Raw genomic sequence first — 21,780 nt, 5'->3', positions numbered from 1 at the left:
CTGGGAGCGTATCTATGTTCCCAGGGTCCTATGTTCCCAGGGTCCTATGTTCCCATGGTCCTATGTTCCCCAGTTCAATATTCTGTTAACACACATTAACCCTCCTATTGTGTTCACGTTAAAATATTTCATAAATACGGGCGGCTGTGGCTCAGGAGGTAGAGCGGGTCGTCCACTAATCAGAAGCTCGGTGGTTCGATCCCCGGCTCCTCCGGTCTGCATGTGGAAGTGTCCTTGGGCAAGATACTGAACCCCAATTCGCTCCTGATGGGTGTGCCAGCACCCTGCGTGGCAGCTCGCCGCCATCAGTGCATGAATGGGTGAATGTAGGCATTGTTGTAAAGCGCTTTGGATAGAAGCGCTATATAAATGCAGTGTATCATAAATATTATCCAGTTGTTGTTTTTTTATTGGAACAAGGCTTCAAAACAGCTAGATAAACACAACAAAACCAATGGTTATCATTTTATTTGATTTTGAAGGTCTCTAACCCTAGAACTGGGGAACATAGGACCCTGGGAACGTAGGAATGACTCCGTTAGGCTCCCTTCCTCCTAGCTAAAGTTGAGTTAAGAACTTTGTTGCTATGGCAACAAGTCAGCCTAACTGTCAGATTGGGAAGTTTAAATACAGAAGCTGTTTCATACAAGATGGTCAGTCACAAGTCAGTCTTTTGTAATCTTCATTTCACTGTGACTGGCTTCAGTCCGGTCCAAGGTGTTCAGTGTATGGCTGTAGCGTTGTCGGTGCGGTCTCGTGTTGATGACCTCACTGCCCGGTCCCAGGCATGGCCCTGGCCCTGCAGGTTCTGGGTCTGGTGCTGGGCGTCCTGGCCTGGTGCCTGCAGTCCAGCTGCACCAGCTCCCAGCTGTGGAAGGTGCGGAGCCAGGCGGACTCGGTGGGCAGCGGCCTGTGGCAGTTCGAGGGCCTGTGGATGAGCTGCGCCGCCTCGTCTGCCGGGTCGGTCCAGTGCAACAGGTACAAGACGCTGCTGGGGCTGCCAGGTGAGCCGCACGCCACTGTGCATCCGGTTATTACCTCCGCCAAGGTTTTCAGTGCCGTTTGTTTGTTTGTTTGTTTGTTTGTTTGTTTGTTTGTTAGCAGGATTACGGAAAGACTACTGGCCCGATTTTCATGAAACTTGGTGGAAGGGTGTAGCATGGGCCAAGGAAGAACCAATTACATTTTGGAGCGGATCCGGATCCGACTCACGAACAAACAATAACAGCAGAGTGTCCTTCTAGTTTCTGTTTATTTGGATGCTGTTTTTAAAATTCAAGATTCAAGAGATTTATTGCCATGTGCACAGGTACAGAACAGTACAGGTACATTGGAATTCTTGTGCGTAACTCACTCAGCTTTTAAAAACAGGCAAAGAAAGGCAATTAAAAGAGCAGCATAAGAAATAAATAATAGATACACCCTATATAAAAAGAAAACACACTATGACTAAATACACACTATATGAAAAAATACACACTATAAATTGAATTTGTTCTAGCATGGATAGAACTCAAACTCAGACTTGAGTACTGAGGACTCGACACAGACATGACCTTGGAGACTTGGACATGACCTTGGTGGGACTCGAGGTTTGGTGACTGACTACATCACTTCCTGGAAAGCAGACAGCTGTGATGTTCGACTCAATCAGGAACCGGCGGTTATAAACCGTCACAAGTTTCAATGCTGAGTCACTCAGTCCAACACTCACATGATCAAGTTTGTCAAGTTTATAGACAAAGTTAGACCAGAGCCATATGTAGACAGAGTTAGTCCAGTTAGACCGGAGCCATATGTAGACAGAGTTAGTCCAGTTAGACCGGAGTCATATGTAGACAGAGTTAGTCCAGTTAGACCGGAGCCATATGTAGACAGAGTTAGTCCAGTTAGACCGGAGCCATATGTAGACAGAGTTAGTCCAGTTAGACCGGAGCCATATGTAGACAGAGTTAGTCCAGTTAGACCGGAGCCATATGTAGACAGAGTTAGTCCAGTTAGACCGGAGCCATATGTAGACAGAGTTAGTCCAGTTAGACTGGAGCCATATGTACTGTAGACAGAGTTAGTCCAGTTAGACTGGAGCCATATGTACTGTAGACAGAGTTAGTCCAGTTAGACCGGAGCCATATGTAGACAGAGTTAGTCCAGTTAGACCGGAGCCATATGTAGACAGAGTTAGTCCAGTTAGACTGGAGCCATATGTACTGTAGACAGAGTTAGTCCAGTTAGACTGGAGCCATATGTACTGTAGACAGAGTTAGTCCAGTTAGACTGGAGCCATATGTACTGTAGACAGAGTTAGTCCAGTTAGACCGGAGCCATATGTAGACAGAGTTAGTCCAGTTAGACCGGAGCCATATATAGACAGAGTTAGTCCAGTTAGACCGGAGCCATATATAGACAGAGTTAGTCCAGTTAGACCGGAGCCATATATAGACAGAATCGGGCTGAAAATTTGTGGTGAGCTTGCACCTGCTCCAAGGTTCATGAACCAGGAAGAACCAAAGGAGCAACGAATTCAGCGACTCCTGGAGAACAACTGACAAACAAAGCTTCAATATTAAAGAGGGACTAAACCCCAAACCTGATCAAGACGATCAAGGCAAAAAAGTACCCAAAAATAATCTAAAACCCCCCCGACAAAACAGCACGTCTCGACTGCAGTAACCTTCTCCGGGGTTCAAAACTCCGTCTGTCTACAGCTGTGAAATATCGGTCAGATCCAGCACTTCCTGATCCAGTATGATTACCTCCATCAGAGGAGGAGCGGCCGGTTTTATGACTTCTGGGCAAAGAGCAAAGTTCCCATCAGCTGAAACCGACAGACAGACAGGCAGGAAGAAGAGGAGAGAAGACACATTTTCACATTCATTACACTTTGGCGAGGAAAGTGATTCTGACAGAGAGAGAAGAGAGAGCGATCTGAGTCACCTTCATTTTCCATTTAAGCTTTTTAAAGAGTTTGAAAGTCTTGTTTTTTCTGTTCCGGTGGACTTCTGAGCCCGAGACGGAGAGACAGACCTGAGGTTTTTTGTTTTTTTTTGTCGTCCTTGACATTATCTCTGAGAGAGTTTTCCGGTAGCGGCGTCATGACGACGGGGCGGGAGCTGTCCGGCTTCCTGCTGGGCCTGGGCGGCTGGCTGCTGGCCGGAGCCTGCCTGGCGAACGACGTCTGGAAGCTGTCCACGGTTTCCGGTAGCGTGATCATTTCCACACGCCAGTACCAGAACCTGTGGCGCTCGTGTGCCGAGGACAGCACCGGCGTCCAGAACTGCAGGGACTTTGAGTCTTTACTGGCTTTACCCGGTAGGTCCGGTCAGAGGCGGGAGAAGTCCACAAGTTCCTGACTCAAGTAAAAGTGCAAAAAAAGTGATAAATAATCATCTAAAAATATGCTCTGGTAAAAGTTGAAGTACTGTTTCAAATACTTTACTCAAGTCAAAGTATAAAAGTACGTGGTCTTAGATTTACATATAGTATAAAAGTAAAAGTAGTCGTCTAAAAGAGTTATTTTCTAATGTTCTAAAGTGGTTCGGTAACACTTTACAATAAGGGTCACTAAGTTAAGGGTTAGTTCATGCTTAATAATTAATTAGCAGTTAACTAATGTGTAATTTACTAATGGTGTTCATGTTAACTAAGGTATTAATTTATACATTATTTAATAGTTTATAAAGATGACTATTAAATAATGTATAAATTAATACCTTAGTTAACATGAACACCATTAGTAAATGATTACCAGACACATTAGTTAACTGTTAATTAAGGGTTAGTTAATAATTATTAAGCATTAACTAACCCTTAACTTAGTGACCCTTATTGTAAAGTGTTACCACTGGGGGTTTCTCTGTTGTTCCTCTGAATCCCAGATGAGACAGAGGGATTTGCAGTTGAAATCATGGATTGATCTGGTTGCACCGTTTTTGCGCTTTGACCTAATTGCATTTGTGGGTGTTCCAAGGCTGAGGCGCAAAATAACATGTCCATAATCTGTACAGTATGTGATTTATCAAGATCCGGTGGCCGTTATCTGTTGATTGCACACGGAATTTAAGAAAACTACTGTACGAATTGTTTGGCCTTATATTTGCGCAGTTGCAATGATCTGTGCCTCCGCTCATGTGCGTCCTGCTTCAGTAAACACCTTGCACCGCCGATGCCGATCGCTCCCTCAGTTGCTTTTGCGCTGCGCCTTGAATTGCGACATGTTAGTAGATCCAGACCTAGATTTCTCAGCTGGGTGCTGGGCTGGAAGAGCTTCAGAGGTTCTACACTAACTCCATGTCTTCTTTGTCTCGGTCTCAGCTTGTTTCTGCAGCTGAACGTGAGATTTCCCCTAAGCATAAGAGTCAACTCATTACAAAATGCTGTATATTCATTCTGGAAAAAATCATTACCTGAAGTTCATTAAGGGTCGGCGTGGGCCTCAGAAGCAGGTTCAGATGTCTGGGTGGGGAAAGTGGATGAGAAACAAGGCACTTAACCAGTGAGCTGCTCAGTGTTCACCAGTATCAGACTGGTTGTACTGGTCAGCTCCCAGTGTGAATGTGTTGAACTGTAAAAAAAAATCTAGAGGATCCAGTCTGTGGATGTGTTCTCATTTCTCCTCACCCAAAGACTTTTGTTACCTACCGTTCTTCATAAAGTACCATCAACTGTTTTAATTCTGTTATTAATCATTTTGTACGAGTCGGTGTCACGTTCTTTAAATGGATATCTCCTGCTCCCAGCTCCTCTTCCTCCTGCTCTGCTCTCATGTTTCTCTGCATCATGAACTGTTTTCTCACTACCTGACCCCTGACCTCTGACCCCCTGGCCTGTGTCGGTCCCAGCTCACATCCAGGCCTGCAGGGCTCTGATGATCCTGTCCCTGCTGCTGGGCCTGGCCTCCATCATCGTCTCTGTTCTGGGACTCAAATGCACCAAGATCGGCAGAACCTCGGACCAGGCCAAAGGGAAGATCGCCCTGACCGGTGGGAGCCTGTTCATCCTGTCAGGTACAGCGTGGCTCCAGTCCTCTGGTTCCATATGAAGTCTCACTTCCCATCGCTGGTCATTTTGCATCCCCCTTAGTAAGCATTAATCCAGATAGGGATGCAGAATCGCACGAGTAAGAGCAGCTTGCTTCCGGCTTCCTAAAGGATATGTTTGTCGATTTTGTACCTATATACCTTCTCTTAGTGTTAGAAGGGAACAACACTGTCTCCTCTTTGTTTACAATGCATTACTAAATCAGTTTCCTTCATATCTTACATCTCTTTTAAAGCTCAAATCTCTCTCTTATAAGACACGTGCACAGGAACGTTTGACTCTTGAAACTCCCTTCATTAACACTGAACTTGGGAAATTAGCTTTTAGTCTTTATGCAGCAGACAAGTGGAACAGGCTGCAGGATCTGCTGAAACTAAAACAGATGGTTTCACTCAATCATTTTAAGCTTTTATTGAAGGACACGGCAACAGTGGAGTGTTCCTGTTTCTATTGATCTGCAAAGATGCTTTATGTTATATGTATATGTATGGCTTTATGTATTTTCTATATATTGTGTTTTTCTTTTTCTCTGTGATGCTTTATTGTTATTGTATTGTATCAGGGCGTCATTGTAAAAGAGGGCACCCGCTCTCAATTGACCACCCTGAATAAATAAAGGTAAATAAATATATAATTATTATTCTTCCATCCATGTAGTACTTGGACCCACAGACAATATTGTCTCCAGAGTCAGCTGTCTGTTGAAACAGCGACAGACAGACTGTCTGTGGGTCCAAGAGATACAGGGATGAAGAGACTCATAGGAACAAAATCAATGAACTGATGCTTTAAGGAAGCTGGAAGAAAGCAGATTGTGCTGCTTCTACTCTATTCTGCATCCCTATCTGCCCGACAGAAACACTGTGATGAGCCTGTTCTGTTAGCTCTTTAGTAACAAATGTGAATTGAGAGAGAGTTACGTCTTACAACAGTCAAAACATAAAAAATGCAACAAGAATGAGTGGAGAGCGGCTCTTCAGACTGTGGTCGGTCCTGTCTGAGCGGTGTTCCTCCCTCAGGTCTCTGCACCCTGACAGCAGTGTCCTGGTACGCCGCCCGGGTCGTCCAGAACTTCTACGACCCGTACTACGGAGGAGTCAGGTGGGTCGGACCCAGAGGAGAACTAAACCCCAAACCCAAATCTGTAAAGCCTGACATAAAGATAAAAAACACATGCTACTGAAACTGCCATCTGCCATTGGCTGATCTTTGGTACCGGGTGATGATGTCACCATCTGTTGTACTCCATAGAAGGTGACATCACCTGGTACCAAAGATGGTGGGGGAAGTGACTGAGAAACTCTCCTCCCTCAGCAGCTACTGCCAAGGTTCCTCTGAGCAAGGCCTCATACTGACAAATACATTTTACAACAGTCATCATCTACGTTTTTAAATACTGAGCAACAAATATCAGGAAATACTACTACTACTACTACCACTACAATTACTACTACTACTACTACTACCACTACAATTACTACCACTACTACTACTACAATTACTACCACTACTACTACAATTACTACTACTACTACTACTAAAATTACTACTACTACTACTACTACAATTACTACCACTACTACTACAATTACTACTACTACTAAAATTACTACTATTACTACTACCACTAGTACTACTACTACTACTACCACTACTACCACTAGTACTACTACTACTACTATTATTACTACTACTGCTGCTGATAGTAATGATGATGACCCCTTTCTGGTCTGCTGGACTCGTCACTAACTGGCTGCCGGTCTCTCTGTGTCCCTGCAGGTTTGAGCTGGGTACTGGTCTGTATCTGGGCTGGGCCGCTGCCTGTCTGGCCGTACTGGGAGGCTCTCTGCTCTGCTGCTCCTGCAGGAGAGGCTCGGCGGCGCCCCCCGCAGGGTAAAGACCTGGGGTCTGTTAAGAGGGGCTGGGGGGCTGCTAGCCATATGATCTGATACTGAGGTGGACTGGTTGGATCACATGGTCTCATACGGCTCAGTGTGTAGAGTGAGGTACTGACAGACACGACTGTGAGGCCCTTTGCACCGGTGTTTCTCTCCTGGTTTGTTGAAACTGGAAGTAAACAACCAGCCAACTGGAGATGATTTATTTATTTATTTATGGTTTATTTGATAGGGACAGATACAATATGCAGAGACAAACTGAGAACAGCTATCATTGTGTTTGTAGCGGATGCTAATTTGCAACACCGGTCCCTAGAAGGGCTTTTGTGAGAATAAGAGATTAAAACAGTGAGGTAGAAAGAAGGGAAACCGAGTACAGCAAGATACAATACAGCACAAGGTAAAAAAAAAAAAAAGGTAAACTGAGCACAACAAGATACCATAAAACACACATTTAGTAGGAACATAACTACAGAGAACTAGACATGAGTACAAGTTTGAATGAAGCAGGATCTGGTAACTCCATGTACAGCTTCCACCTGTTAGGTAGCTGGTGGACAGCAATAAAATAACTAAACGTCAAGGCGGTCTTGAACTGGAGATATGGCAGATACTGTGTCATGTGATGTGTCTGTCTGTCATGTTGTGTTAGGATTTGTTTATTAATAAGTGATGGATCATTACATTTCATCACTCCATGTTTCATGTCCCTGTCTGTCCCACAGGCAGTACTCATACAACTACTCCACAACGGGACAAGGACAGAAGATCTACAGAGCGGCTCCTGTCTCAGAGTCTGGCAGCTCCAAAGCTTATGTTTAAAACACCAACATGTTATTATTCTGTTTTGTTTCTTTATTTCCGGCTGTTACTGCATTGAGGGTTTTTGCTGCCGTAAACACTGAGCCTCAGTCTGAGGCCGGATCAAGGTCTAATAAAGGAATCCAGTGAGTTTTGGAGAAATTGTCCCGTTGGTCAACTTCCCAGTGAACATGAGAGGACATGGACACCAAAATCATCCATGTGTCCCCGGTGGATCTGGTGCTCCATGCTAACACTTTAGCATACACTATGTGGAGTGATAGCAGGCTAAAGCTAAATTGTAAGTTATACAGGTTTGGCAGTTTTGTGTAGTAGACTTATAAAAAGTATACAAAATATGATATAAAAATAATGACTAGTGTTGAATGGACGGTTTTTGTGTCTATGTAACAGGACAAAAACTCTGTGTTTTCCTTTAAGAGCAAAATCAAACTAGTTTGCATATATTTCATCATCGTTGTGTTTGCTCTGCAGTGTTTTCCAGCAGGAAAGTATGGGCAGAAATATGTGTCACTAGAAACTGAAATGTAATTATTTATATTTGAATTTGAATTGCTCAACTTGAATAATTGCATTAAAAAACTAAATTTGAATCACATAATTTGAATTTGTATTTTTTAACTCTAATAATTGCATTGAATGGAAACTGAATGGAATATTATGAAATTGAATTCATTTGCTCTGAAACTGTATTCAGTTCTCACAACTCAAATTCAGTTCTTGCAACTGAATTTCAGTTTACTGAGACACATCCTGGTCGCTGAGGAAGAGCAATCGAGTGCAGATTCAGTTTCAAGTTTACTGGAATTCAGCCTCAAACTAATAAATTCAATTTCAAATTATGCTATTCAGATTCAGTTTTTCAATGCAATTATTCAAGTTAAACAATACAAATTCAAATATAAATAATTCAGTTTCAGTTTCTAGTGACACGTATTTCTGCCCATAGGATAGAAAACGTTTTATTGTGATGAGCGAGCATCTTGTGATTTATACCTAATTCTTTGATATTATGTGTGTGGGTGTCTGACAGAATGACACATTAACACATCTGAGACGACATGAAGACGAAGACAGATCAGGTCAGAGTGCAGAACAGGTCCAAGACTCAGTCTGGACCTCCTGTCTCATCACTCACACTGTGGACTGTCTGTGTTTTTAACTTTGACATGTTGTAAATAAAATGATGCCTGAAGCTGCGTGGGCTTTCTGTCATCATGTCTGCTGTCAGCCGGAGATATCTGGAGTGATTTTGTGATTGCAAGACCATATATTGTGCTTATTAAGATTAGGCCAATAATAGATTAAAATGTGATGAATATAACACACATTTTATGTCCGATAACAAAGGGAGGAAGTGAAGCTAGACAGATAGTTCATTTCTGATGCTTTGCTGTTCTGTTCATGCAAATAATGGATTTGATATAGTTTTTCAAATGTGTAGTAAATATGTAAAAGTGGTCTCTCTTATCCTAAATTAACATTTGTGCATAAAAAATGATCCCAATTAAACAAATTTGCTATATGTAGTAAAACAGACCATCAAAATGTGATGTGAAACCATTTTGTTATTCAAAAACATTTTCCCATTCGTCCAAAACTTGTAAAAATATGTGTACAGTTCCTGGTTTCGGTTATTCTGAAGTAACATTACATGAGTTTGATGCCATAAAACCTCCTCGCTTCATACAGAACTGTCTGCCAACCCCACCCTTCAATTTAGATCTGACGTCATTTTCCTGCGACACTCCAGGAAGTCTGCTGTCGGAGCCAAAATGGACATGAAGTCGAACGAGACAACCGAAGAAGCAGATGTTGGCTAGCCAGTTGAATTGGATTACTGAAGACCAAACACTGCGAGATAACGACAGTGCGGTCGGCAGCGTGTCCCGCACCGAAGCAGCCCGCGGCCCGGACGCAGTTAGATGGTGTGAGTTGGCGCTTTTCTCCGCTTCGGGCGCTGCGAACGTCTCAAGCTAGGAGCTAAGTTAGCATGCTAAGCTAACCAGCGTTACATGTCAAGTCACGGGTGTTTATGTTTGTCTGCTCCGGGATTGGCTGCTAATCGGCTCGCAAATACCGCACAGCAGTTCCAGTATCAGCGCGCTTGCGTGTTTTCTAGCTTGTAACGGTTCTAATTTGTAAAATTCAGCAGATGCCGCGCCGGGTTGCTGCGTGGCTGGATGCCTTCCTGCTTGTTATGCTTTCCTTCAGCAGCATCTGCTAACTGAGGGGGCAGCTAGCTACTGACCGACAGTAACGTTAGGCAGTTCAGAGATGTGAAGTTGGCTAACCGCCCCGGTACTTCACCTTCTCCCGTGCGAGGAGGGAACAGCACGACAAACGCCCTTTTAAAAATCTGGTGCTTTAACGTTTCGTCGCTTCTCGGTAAACGTAAACACGCTGTAAAACACGACTGTGTGTTATATACCTTGTAAAACCTTTTCCTATTCTGGATCGTTTGGCTCCTGTGCTAAATTCGGCATACATCCAACACACCAGGCAGTTCCTGTTTTAATAAAGTTCAGCCTTCCTACACAAAAACACATTGTGGTGGGCGTTGCGATCAGCTCTAAAGGGTTAAATATAACAGAAATATGTGCCGCTGGACGGATCAGACGTAAGCCGAATTTACACCTAGGCCCCGCAGATTCCTTAAAACTCCGAAGTTTTGTTCTCCCAGGTATGCCAGCGTTATCTCCCAGTAAACTGACAGATCTTCAATGGAATCTGGCGTGAAGTTACTCAGCTTCCACCTGTTTGACATAGAACGTTTTAGAATGAGACTGAGAAGTAGATGATGATGTTCATTTTTGTGTGGTAAAAAAAAGATGTATGATTATTTTTTTGCATGCTATGAAATTCGGGTCTGGTGATAGTGTTGCCATGTGTTCTGACTGAGTTGTGTGTGTGTGTGTGTGTGTGTGTGTGTGTGTGTGTGTGTGTGTGTGTTAGGTGGCCATGGCGGAGCGGCGGGTGGAGTGCACATGGAAGAGACACATCGCAGAGCAGCTGAAACACAGAGACAGAGTCCAGCGGCACGCTTTTGAGGAGATCATCCACCAATGTTCGTATATCTCAACTGTCAACTTTATTTATATAGCACTTTACACACAACACAGTTGATCCAAAGTGCTTTACAACACACACAGAGGAAAAATAAAAACAAAAGAAGAACAAACACAATAATAGAGGAGAAAAATCAGAGTGATGATAAATAATAATAATAACAGTAAAGGCACATGGTCACACAGAGCCCAAAGTGGCTATAGAGACTTCAGGGGGAATACATGAGGTAGTTAAGCCAAGTTAGGCACAGTGAAAAGCTAGTGAGCAGAAGTGTGTTTTAAGACTCTTGAAGACTTCAATAGTGGGGGAGAATCGGATGGTGGGAGGAAGAGAATTCCATAATTTAGGGGATATATCTGATCAGTTAAAGCTGCCAACTAACATGCTCATCAGGTTCCTTATGATTTGAAGTTTTCTGTATTTTTCTGGTGTTTCACAACCTGGAACCACCAACCTGCCTGTTAACAGCAGGCAGTACAGGTGCTGGGATGAGCCGGGCCACAGGTCTGCATTTCTCTCCACCTGCTTAGTGCTTCCTTCAGGCGGCGGTGTATTTACAACAAGGCTGAAAAAATATAAAGTTAAAAAAACACAGTGGTCAAATTTCCAGGCTTAACAAACACAATACGACTGGATACCTGGTGTGAGGTTCAGGATCAATACACCCAGGATACGATGTCTGACTGTGCAGATTTCTGTTTATTTCTGAGACTCAGATCTTTCCAGCCATGCCATTGGCTGCTAGAATGTAAACAACAATCTAAAAATGTCATTACAAAGTGACAATAATATAATTTTTTCAGTGGGATTATATTGTGATGATATGGTGATTTTGGGATATCGAGACGCAGAATTCTGCTCTGAACTGATGAGAACAAGCTAACTTTATTTAGAAACTCAGACAAAATGAAGTATGGTCGGAATATTATGTGAAAATTTGGGTTTAGTTTGACATCACTCCAGATATCACCAAAAATCCTTACGATTATCGTGATATTGATTTCAACCATATCGTCCAGCCCTGCCCGGTCATGTGATATTTCAGACCAATAGCAGACGGTTACAGTGGCGGCCCGGTGAGCCAGTTCACTGTGGAGGCTGAAGCCGGTGAGGCGCTTTGTGTTTTCCCTCTGTCCGCGCCGACCTGCCCAAACCTGTTTCCATGGTAACTGTGCGGCGGCCTTCAGGAGGAACGCCGCTCCTGAGCGCGGAGGCTGCCGGCAGAGCTCCGGATCCAGATCTGATAGATCCTGGCTGCCCAGACCGTCCCGCTGTCCAGATCAGCTGGTTCTGGATCAGCTGGCTGTGAGTCAGCTGCTGCAGGCGGACACACTCACTGCTGCAGACTCAGCTGTCTGGCTGCTGAACTCAGCTCAGCCTGCTTGTTTTTATCTTAATCATTAATTGTATTTCTTTTAAATGATTTTTTTTTGTTTAAAGATATGTTTTTGGACATTTTCACCTTTATTTGACAGTTGAAAGTAGAGACAGAGGGGACAGAGAGGACAGAGGGGACAGACAGGACAGAGAGGAAAGACGGGACAGAGGGGACAGACAGGACAGAGAGGAAAGACGGGACAGAGGGGACAGACAGGACAGAGAGGAAAGACGGGACAGAGGGGACAGACAGGACAGAGAGGAAAGACGGGACAGACAGGACAGAGGGGACAGAGAGGAAAGACGGGACAGACAGGACAGAGACGACAGACAGGACAGAGACAACAGAGAGGGGACAGACAGGACAGAGACGACAGAGGGGACAGACAGGACAGAGGGGACAGAGAGGAAAGACGGGACAGAGAGGAAAGATGGGACAGAGGGGACAGACAGGACAGGGAGGAAAGACGGGACAGAGGGGACAGAGGGGAAAGACAGGACAGAGGAGACAGACGGGACAGAGGGGACAGACAGGACAGAGAGGAAAGACGGGACAGAGGGGACAGACGGGACAGAGGGGAAAGACAGGACAGAGGAGACAGACGGGACAGAGGGGAAAGACAGGACAGAGACGACAGACAGGACGGGGGGGGGGGCATGTGTCCACATGGTCCACTGAGCCAGCGGGACGCTCCTGCTCTACATGATTCCACTGGATATGTTTCACTTAAATGTGATGCAGCATTAGAGAGTGAGCTGTGTGGTCTGTCTGTCCTCCATCATGAGCGTGTCCCCTGAGGGTCAGTCCACGTCTCCCATGTGATGAATGTTGAATGAACTGACCTGCAGACTTCCAGAGAGTCCGCTTGGGGGCGCAGACTTCACTGATTTATTTACCCACAATTCACTGCAGTACGGACGTGACGCTGTAGTTTTTCCAATTGCCGAACAAAAAAACAAAAAGAACTTATTATGAATGTGTGAAACAATGACTTTATTAAAACGTTAAATAAATAATAAGAAATAATAATATAATATTATTCAACCTCATCGTGACACGAGCGGTCACCGTGTGCCTGACTGAAGGTGACGCTAGACTGTTGCTTCGAACGTTTCCACGGCAACGAGTGAAACAGACTTGGGCTGGGCGATATGGACCAAAAATCATATCTCTGTATTTTTAGGCTGAATGCCGATACACGATATATATCTCTGTATTTTCTATGAAGTGGCTAAATGTTCAGGTGTAAGTAGGGCTGGGCGATATGGACACAAAATATTTACACAATGAGATTTTTGATAAATAATCATCAGTGATGTGGATATAATGACTAAGTGGGTAAAGGCAAATAATAGAACAGCTAGAACAGTCTGGTAAGTTCAGGAAATGACATCACTTTACTGTAATGCAGCCTTTAAAACCAGGAAAAGACACTTATGCCATATCACCATATTACCATATCCAAAATCTAAGACGATATCTAGTCTCATATCACGATATCGATAAAATATTGATATATTGCCCAGGCCTACTTGAGTCCTGTCTGTCAGCGGCTCACACAGCTCATGCAGTCCGGCCCTCACAGACCTGAGGACAGTGAACTCGTCACGGTGCGACTGAAGTCCACGAGGGCTCAGTCCACAAGACCTGAGCGTGGACATCTGGATTCAGCTTAAGTCCTTATCCACCCTCATGACACTGAAACACCAGCTCTGTGTGTTGTTCTGTGTGTTTGTCCACATGACACACAGCAGTCAGCCTTCTCCAGAGAACTAAAGTCAACAGGAGCTGGTGCTTTGGAGTTCCAAAAAGGTAAAAAAAAAAAAAAAAAAAGACCTTAAACTTTCTCCAAACAGCAGAATCGTTGGACTGCACTGTGGGTCCAAAAGTCCATTTTCACCTCATTATCGCAGAGTGTATTTACAGCTGTTCTGCAGCCAGCCAGCACTGCTGCTGCATGTTGGAAATATTGCAATCATGGGTAGAGCGCACCTGAACCATAAAGTGTTGATTGCTAATGGGAAAGTAGAATTTTACGTACCCAAGATGCAACATTCTCACCCTTTCTTTAAAGGATGAGGCTGGTGTTTTATGTTGTTTTAATGCATTTCTTACCGTCAACAAATCCTATGAAAATAACAAAAATAAAAAACACCAGCCTTATCCTTTAACTGCAAGGACATGCATAACAACTTTTAGCCAATAAACTTTTATTAAAATATCAGTTACAAAACTGATGGGGATATTCTGCTCTTCATCCTGCTGTTGGAGCATGAAGGAACTCTGCAGCACTTGGCTTCTAAAACAGTCGCCAAAAAAAAACCTACTTTTGTTTTCTGGGTCCATTTTGTTATTCCTGACTGAAAAGTTCTTGAATACATAATGAGTTGTGTTCAGTCTGTGAAAGTAGGAGCTGACGAGCAGCAGGACTCTTCCTCCAGATCGCTGTCGGACGACCATTTTTATTGTTTTCCTTTTCTATCTGTAAAGCACTTTGCATTTTTAATTTTTTAACATTTTTTAACGAAATGTGCTTTATAAATTAATGTGATTTGATTTAGATATTGAGGTATTAAAAACTGGACTTCTGGACCCACAGTGCAGTCGTTTGGTTTCAGAACTCTTGGATTCTGCTGTTTGGAGTCATTTTATGGTCATTTTTTACCTTTTTGGATCTTGAAAGAACCAGTTTGTGTTCAGTTTGGTTCTTTTGGAGAAGGCTGACATGGAGCAGCACTAACTAACTCACTGTGTTGGCCGGTGTTCTCACTGACATCAGCGTGAGTAGATAACAACATTTTCATTTTTGGGTGAACTATTCCTTTAAGCTGCTAAACAAATTGCCTCAATGAGGACGTTCAAGTTTTTCCAGACTAGTCTAATATAGACTGTGTGTGTGTGTGTGTGTGTGTGTGTGTGTGTGTGTGTGTGTGTGTGTGTGTGTGTGTGTGTGTGTGTGTGTGTGTTTTCAGATAACCGCCTGCTGGAGAAGTCGGACCTGCAGGCCGTTCTGTCAGAGAGATACCAGACGGAGAAATATGACGTGCAGAGAGGACACGAGACCAGGTGAGACGCTCACAGAGAGACGGGTCGTTCTGCTGGGATCACAGAGACCGGATCACTTCAGACCTGAGATCCACATGATTCAGTTCAAATCTCCTCTGTCTCAGCATCAGAATCAAGTTCTTCATGGTGTTCTGCAGATGAATGTAGTTTAGTTCACAGTTGAGTTGAATGTGAAGACTGAGTCGTCACAATCCTGGCTCCTGATTGGCCCACAGCAGGTTTACCTCATTTGAATTAGAGGAGTCGCTGCTGAGTGGAGGCTTTCAGTTCAAATGCTGCAGACTGGACCCTGATTGGGCGGATTTCAGTTTCATTCTTTAGTGAGGAGAGCCAATCAGGGGCGAGTCCAGCTGTGATGCGTTTCCTGGAGTTAGACTGAAACTGACTGGAGAAAAGGACGGAGGTTTGAAAATGAAATAACTTTAAATTTAACCACTCAAACAAAATGAACATCTTTGATCAGATATGGATATGAATAAAGGAAAAGCTAAATTCCTATATCAGGGGCTTTTAAAACTGAGAAGTTTTATTCCTGAATGAGACTTTCATCACTGGAGGAAAAAGGCGGAACCTGCTCAGAGAAAACAGGGTGGAAGACAAGAAACTGGTGTAATGAGATCATGTTTACAGTCTGGATCCTCTAGATTTGACGTATTGACTGATGATCAGATATTGATTTTGTTTTGGATGACGTTTCCTCTCTACTGTTCAGATCTGTTTGAACAGCCTCTGCTCATCAGTCCCACTCTGACCTACCTGATGCACACAGAGCCTTAGTTCCTGTTATCACGAGGTAATCGGTGTGTGTCAACTTCCTGTCGTCATGGTAACCTGTGTGTGTGTGTGTGTGTGTGTGTGTGTGTGTGTGTGTGGCAGCTCGGGGGCGGACTCCAGCCGGAGCGACGCCCTGCAGCAGGAGATGGCTCAGATGAGAATCAAACACCAGGAGGAGCTGACGGAGCTGCACAAGAAACGAGGAGAGGTCAGTCGCATGTGATGTCACTGACCTGTCCCGTCAGACGAGGAGGAGAGCTGCACATACAGTGTCCGTCTTAACGTATAAATCGGCCTCCTGCTCGGTGGGAGAATCTGGAAGCATCAGTCATCAGACCCCTCGGTGTTTTACAGTGGGTTCAAACCAGTCTGGACTGGTCTGTCCTCTGTAGCAGTGGTTCTCAACCTTTTTCATATCAAGCACCCTAATCTAGTCCACATTAGGGCCACGGACTCCCATTTGATGAAATTTTATCTCTCGGACCCAAATCTGAGAATATTTTTATTGTCAGATATGATTTTGTCCAGAATCCCATGACTGTCTGTATTGTATAGAGATAACAGAGAAACTATGAGAATAGTCATTATTCTACATTCTCTAATTGCGTTAACTTATTGTAAATTAAATAACGATGATGTTTAACTATTCACCACTTTGCAAGGCCCCCTGGTGGTCCCCGGACCCCACGTTGAGAACCACTGCTCTATAGAAACCAGTCTGTACTAGGGCTGAACTATTAATCGAAATTTTATCGAAATCACAACATGGCCTGCTGCAATTTTCAAATAGCAGGAGGTGCAATATTTGTTAAAGGTGAAATGTGTCAAAATATTATTTTAAAGTAAATATTGTGGTGCTGCAGAGATGTCCTGGCCTACACATCATATTCTACAGACTGAAGAAAACATCTTTGTTTGGTACAGATCCCCGCAAAAATCACACCGTAATCATTTTAATACGTTTTTCAATGAAAATGAGAATAATGATGTAAAAATGATCATTCCCTCTAATATCGCGAATCATATCGCAATTGCAGTATCAGTCAAAATAATCGCAATTTGATATTTTTTCAAAATCGTTCAGCCCTAGTCTGTACTAGTCTGGTCTCCCTCCTCCATAGAGTCCGTTCATTTCCTCTGATCAGAGAGCCGTCGGCCATGTTGAACCTCGGTTGCCTCATTTCCTCTTTTGTCGCTGCGAAAAGTTTCTGTAGTTTAAGTTTTGGGTGAAATGTGTGAGAGATTCAGTCAGAGGACGAGGGGGGGGGGGGGAGCATCAGGGATCACCGGCTCTCAGTGTGTTTTCTTCATCAGTTCATTTTCTGACCTTTTCCAGTCCTGGAGATAAAAGCAGAGACGGACTGACGAGGTGAAGCTGATGCTGGGTCAGTTACAGAACAGCAGGATGGGATTTCTCAACTGTGGAGTTTCCTTTTAAAAAAACGTCTTGAATGTTCACTATAGAGAAATAGCAGTGGCTCTCACCCACAGAGAGACTGCTGACATCAGATCAGACTCATTTCAGGAAGTTGGTGGTTATCTTGCCAGACAGATGGACTGTCTCTTACTGCTCAACTATTTGCTGATGATTTTCACATTTTTTCCTTCATTTTGGAATGAGATCCTTGTTGTTTTCCTCAATATTTCAGATTTTTTTGGAAACAACGCTCCTATTCTTTCTATTCTGTCATGTGTTTCCCCATTCCACCCTGCTGTGTGCTGAAGCTAAACTCTGCCCGGCCCCAGTGTCGTCATGTGGCCAGGGTTTGGTCACCATGCGGGTTCAGCGGCATGGCGTGTCGATGTCAGGGGTTCGAATCCTCTTCATCAGCTGTCACTGTAGTCTGTCTCATCAGGTGGAACTCCCTGAAAAATAACTCTTAAAGGGAAAAACCCCTCTGATCCACATCCAGCAGTTATTTAGTGATGAAGAGTTGAAATTTACTGTCTTTTTTTTTTTTACTGTGAACCCACTTTCCCTCAGCCTGCCTCGTCTACTTCTACTGCAGTTAGTGATTTACTAAGTTTCCCAGAATGCCTTTCAACAACCTCCAGAAAAGGGGCGGGAACACTCATTCAGTGCGTATAGGTGGAAAGAGCGATAGTGATGGCATACGGAAGAAGAAGAGGGCGAGAGTTTTCCTGGTTGAGAAATTTGTCACATTTCTGTATTTTGCTGTGTTGCCCCGTCCCTCTTGGGCAGTTATCTTTACCTGAGTGTGGGCAGGAAGACCAGATGCATCACTGAGCTGTTTTTAACTGGAGTTCTTCATGCCGGGGCGGTCAGGCCTGGCGTGGGCGGAGTCAGCTGCTAAAATCAGGTGCAGAAGGCAGCCGGTGGTGTTGCTTGTATATTTTAGAACAAGAATCCTCCTTCCAGCAGCTGTGTGTTTTAAACACAGAACATGTTGCACAAGGACAGAAAAGCATTATAAGCTAAATCACATCTTGCAAGAGAGAACGTGAACCTCAGCCTGCCTGGATTGGTCTGGTTCTCTTCTACCTCTGTTCAGTATCTCAGCCAATAGGAGTGCACTAATCGGCCTCCATGCCACCGGGTTTAACAACCTGGGGCCGTATCCACAAAACATCTTGAGGCTAAAAGTAGCTCCCAGCTTGCTGATTTAGGAGAAACTCCTAAAAATAATGGGCGTGTCAGTCCTAATTTTAGGACTCCTACATTTTTGGTCTAAGAGTATTTCACAAAGCTTTTAGTGCTAAAACCAGCTCCTAAATCTGTTAGGTAGTCAAGAGGACTCTAAGACCAAACCACAAACAATCCTAAAATGGCTGCTGCTGGCAATCCGCCTCGTAATCCGGTCAACATTTTAGAAACATTTAGTGATACTGAGCTTTTAAAAAGGTATCACCTTAATCGCGAGGGTGTTCTGATCCTCGCCTGGGACTGCAAGAACACATTTGCAAGCATATATTTTCCCACGCTTCTTTTTTGGTTTTTGAAGTTATCCCATCTCTTTCATAATGTCTTTCCTTTTTCTCGCACAAGTTGGGCAAGAAGTAAAAGCTCTTCTTGCATCCAGTTTGGTTTTTGTTTTTGTTTTCACAATGCAGCGTCACACGTCTTACTATCAGACATGGTTATTCCAGTCTGATAATTAAAAGGCTGCTTATATGAATATCTGCTAACGAGCTGCCAGACATGTAAGAGGCTGACAATCAGCTGCACATATACTTGACTAGTCAGTATATTATTCTTTGTTTCGTGTTAAATCAGTGACACTTGGCCTACATTTTTATTTTAAAATCTTTATTTGAATATGGCAACATGATACCTCCTACAGTATGTCTATGATGACTTCACTGACAGAGACCCATCCCCTATCAGCCAATCACTGTGTCATGAAACACGACATCATCCATAGCAACGAGGTCAACCCGCCCTTTCTCTTAGCTTAAGATTTCTCCCCATTCCTTAGTAAAAGTTGGTCTCAGCAGCTTCGTGAAAAGGTTTTAAGAGGAAACTCTTAGCTAGGAACTTTTAGTGCTATTTGGGAATCCTCCTAGTGGTAAGATAAAATGTTTTGTGAATACGGCCCCTGATCTACATCAGGGTTCTTCAGTTCAGAGTCTGTCTGGACTGTGGTCCTGCTCCTGGCTGTTAACGAGCCACACCTGGCTGTTAACGAGCTGTGGCTCGTTAACAGCCAGGTGTGGCTCGTTAACCAGGCAGGACCGAAGTCTGCATCAGACTGAACCTGCTGTGGAGGAAGAGAGACGACTGGACTTGATGTGAGAAGCGGTCTGAGGTCTAAACAGAGAACTGAGCTTCTCCTCTGTGAGGGTTAGAGAGCCTGACTCAGCTGCTCCCGGTCCAGCTGGTCCTGGTCCTGGTGGGACCTCAGAGGGTTTGGTTCATGGTGGTCAGTGGAGACTCAGCCTGGTGACCTGGTTTAGACGACCCTGCTGTGTGCTGGTTTACGTCTTTAGATGTTGTGGTATGTACTTCTCCTTGTCTGTTGACCTGTGTCAGTCTGTCTGGGACAACTGACTTCCAACTTCAGTTTGCTCTGGTACTGAGAACAGTCTGATCAGGATTGTTAGTCTCTGACTTGCAGTTATTGGCAAGTTACTTTACTGCATTTTGTTTTGCGTCTCATTAACTTGATGACCTCTTCAGCTGCAGCAGGCACTCATGAGGAGACATGTGTCTGACATGAGACAGCTTTCTGCCCTGTCACTGTGCTACTGACAGCTTTTCTGTCTTTCTTTTTAATGAAAGTACCGGTGGTTAATGCCACACAGTTTTATTGTATTTTTTATTTTATCTATTTATTTTATCTAGTTTTATTTAACCAGGTGGATCCCATTGACATTAAAAATCTGGCAGCAGGACATAATGATTAATATAAGAAACATCTAAAATACACTACAGTTTTAAAAGGAGGGAGAGATGTTTCCAGTGTTTTAGTGCAGTTTTTTGAGTTTCCTGTGAAAGGGAAGTTTCATGAAATCACATTGGAGCTAAAAATGAAATTTCATATCTAACAGTGTGTTGGATTTGTCCGCTGTGTGTTTGTTAGTTGGTTCTGTCCTTCACTACTTTAAATCTCATGTGACTCGATGCTTCTTTCATCTTCCTAGATAGTATGACTGCATTTTTTTTATTGTATTTATTTTTTAGTACTTTTCAACATACCATGTTACCCAGATGGCGGCTCAGTAGCCCGTGCTGCAGTGTGTTCCCCAGCCTCAGTCTGTACAGAGTCAGAGCTGCACTCATACTCATTTTAACAGTTTAAGTTAAGTTGTTTATATGAGTGCATTTTATCACTATCAAGAGTTAATTTTAGTCTGTTTTAGTCACTTTTGGAGTTAAAATAATACAGCAGGATGTTTTGTTTAGGTCACTGAAGACAGAGAAGTCCTGTAGTCGACCATCAGGTAGTGTTTGTGGTGTGAGCTGCAGGCTGACTCTCTGTGTGTGTGTGTGTGTGTGTGTGTGTGTGTGTGTGTTGTGTTTTTGTGTCAGCTGGCCCAGAGTGTGATTGAACTGAACAACCAGATCCAACAGAAAGACAAGGAGATCCAGAGCAACGAGGCCAAGTCAGTACACACACACACACACACACACACACACACACACACACACACACAGTTTTTACATTGTTCACTTCAGCATGTTTTGGTTACTTTTATTGTACTGTATGACCATTCATTTTTTTTTATAGTTTAAAAATACAATACATACAATAAAATACATACAAGTGTCTATAATGGAAAAAAAAACACTTTATCAGTGGAACTGCATCCAACAGCATCACAGTCCCTGTAATGGAAAATTAATTTGACTTATGGGTTGGGAACTGGGTCCAGTTCTTCAAATAATAAAGACATAAAATGAATCCATTAAAATGCATATGGATGGACTTCACTGGAGTTTGTCCTGTCCAGTATCTGAGAAGATGAACTCCAGTGAAGTGCAGCTGTGTGTTTTCAGATCCAGTGAGCAGAGCCTGATGATTTATTGATTTCTGTGAATCTTGAAGACCTGGAGCCCGGTTCCATCCAGACCAGTGAAGCTCACATTCCACACTATAGTCCTGTGTCCTCAGACTGAGTCCATCCTGCACCCTGAAGTCCACTGAGACTCTGCTGAGAACCTGTTAGCAGCTCCTGGCTGAAAAGACAGAACTACAATTTTTGAATGAGAAATGATGTTCAAAACTAAAGCTGCAACCTGAATATGATCTGAGCAGCACCAGATATGAAATGTGG

The 21,780-nt window shown here is 43.6% G+C and overlaps 2 protein-coding genes across 4 annotated transcripts in view; both read left to right on the top strand.

The window, feature by feature from the left end:
* Window positions 1–787: 787 nt before the first annotated feature.
* cldn15lb (claudin 15-like b) lies at window positions 788–7,757 on the top strand. Its single transcript, XM_071531399.1, has 5 exons — window positions 788–1,004; window positions 4,839–5,003; window positions 6,057–6,138; window positions 6,817–6,930; window positions 7,661–7,757. Exons 1-5 carry the CDS (start codon window positions 788–790, stop codon window positions 7,755–7,757), a joined length of 675 nt encoding a protein of 224 aa, XP_071387500.1.
* A 1,764-nt stretch (window positions 7,758–9,521) lies between these two features.
* Window positions 9,522–21,780, top strand: part of atg16l1 (ATG16 autophagy related 16-like 1 (S. cerevisiae)) — a 39,225-nt gene continuing 26,966 nt past the window's right edge. For all 3 annotated transcript variants that reach the window (XM_071531397.1, XM_071531396.1, XM_071531395.1), the window contains exons 1-5: window positions 9,522–9,687; window positions 10,713–10,824; window positions 15,177–15,270; window positions 16,147–16,252; window positions 21,035–21,108. In XM_071531397.1, the coding sequence (XP_071387498.1) occupies window positions 10,719–10,824; window positions 15,177–15,270; window positions 16,147–16,252; window positions 21,035–21,108 (380 nt within the window). In that variant the 5' untranslated portion in view covers window positions 9,522–9,687; window positions 10,713–10,718. The remainder of the gene's footprint in view (window positions 9,688–10,712; window positions 10,825–15,176; window positions 15,271–16,146; window positions 16,253–21,034; window positions 21,109–21,780) is intronic.

The sequence above is a fragment of the Centroberyx affinis genome, unplaced genomic scaffold (assembly GCF_046629955.1).
Source record: "Centroberyx affinis isolate AG114_WGS23_722 - 3 ecotype Tasmania unplaced genomic scaffold, CSIRO-AGI_Caff_v1 ptg002073l_1, whole genome shotgun sequence".
Classification (NCBI taxonomy): domain Eukaryota; kingdom Metazoa; phylum Chordata; class Actinopteri; order Beryciformes; family Berycidae; genus Centroberyx; species Centroberyx affinis.
Note: the sequence above shows the minus strand (reverse complement) of the source record. Positions and strands in the feature narration are given on the sequence as shown.

Coding starts and splice junctions, on each gene's coding strand:
- cldn15lb (XM_071531399.1), top strand. CDS start 788: ATGGCCCTGGCCCTGCAGGTTCTGGGTCTGGTGCTGGGCGTCCTGGCC. Junction 1,005..4,838: donor GACGCTGCTGGGGCTGCCAG/GTGAGCCGCACG, acceptor TGTCGGTCCCAG/CTCACATCCAGGCCTGCAGG. Junction 6,139..6,816: donor CCGTACTACGGAGGAGTCAG/GTGGGTCGGACC, acceptor GTGTCCCTGCAG/GTTTGAGCTGGGTACTGGTC.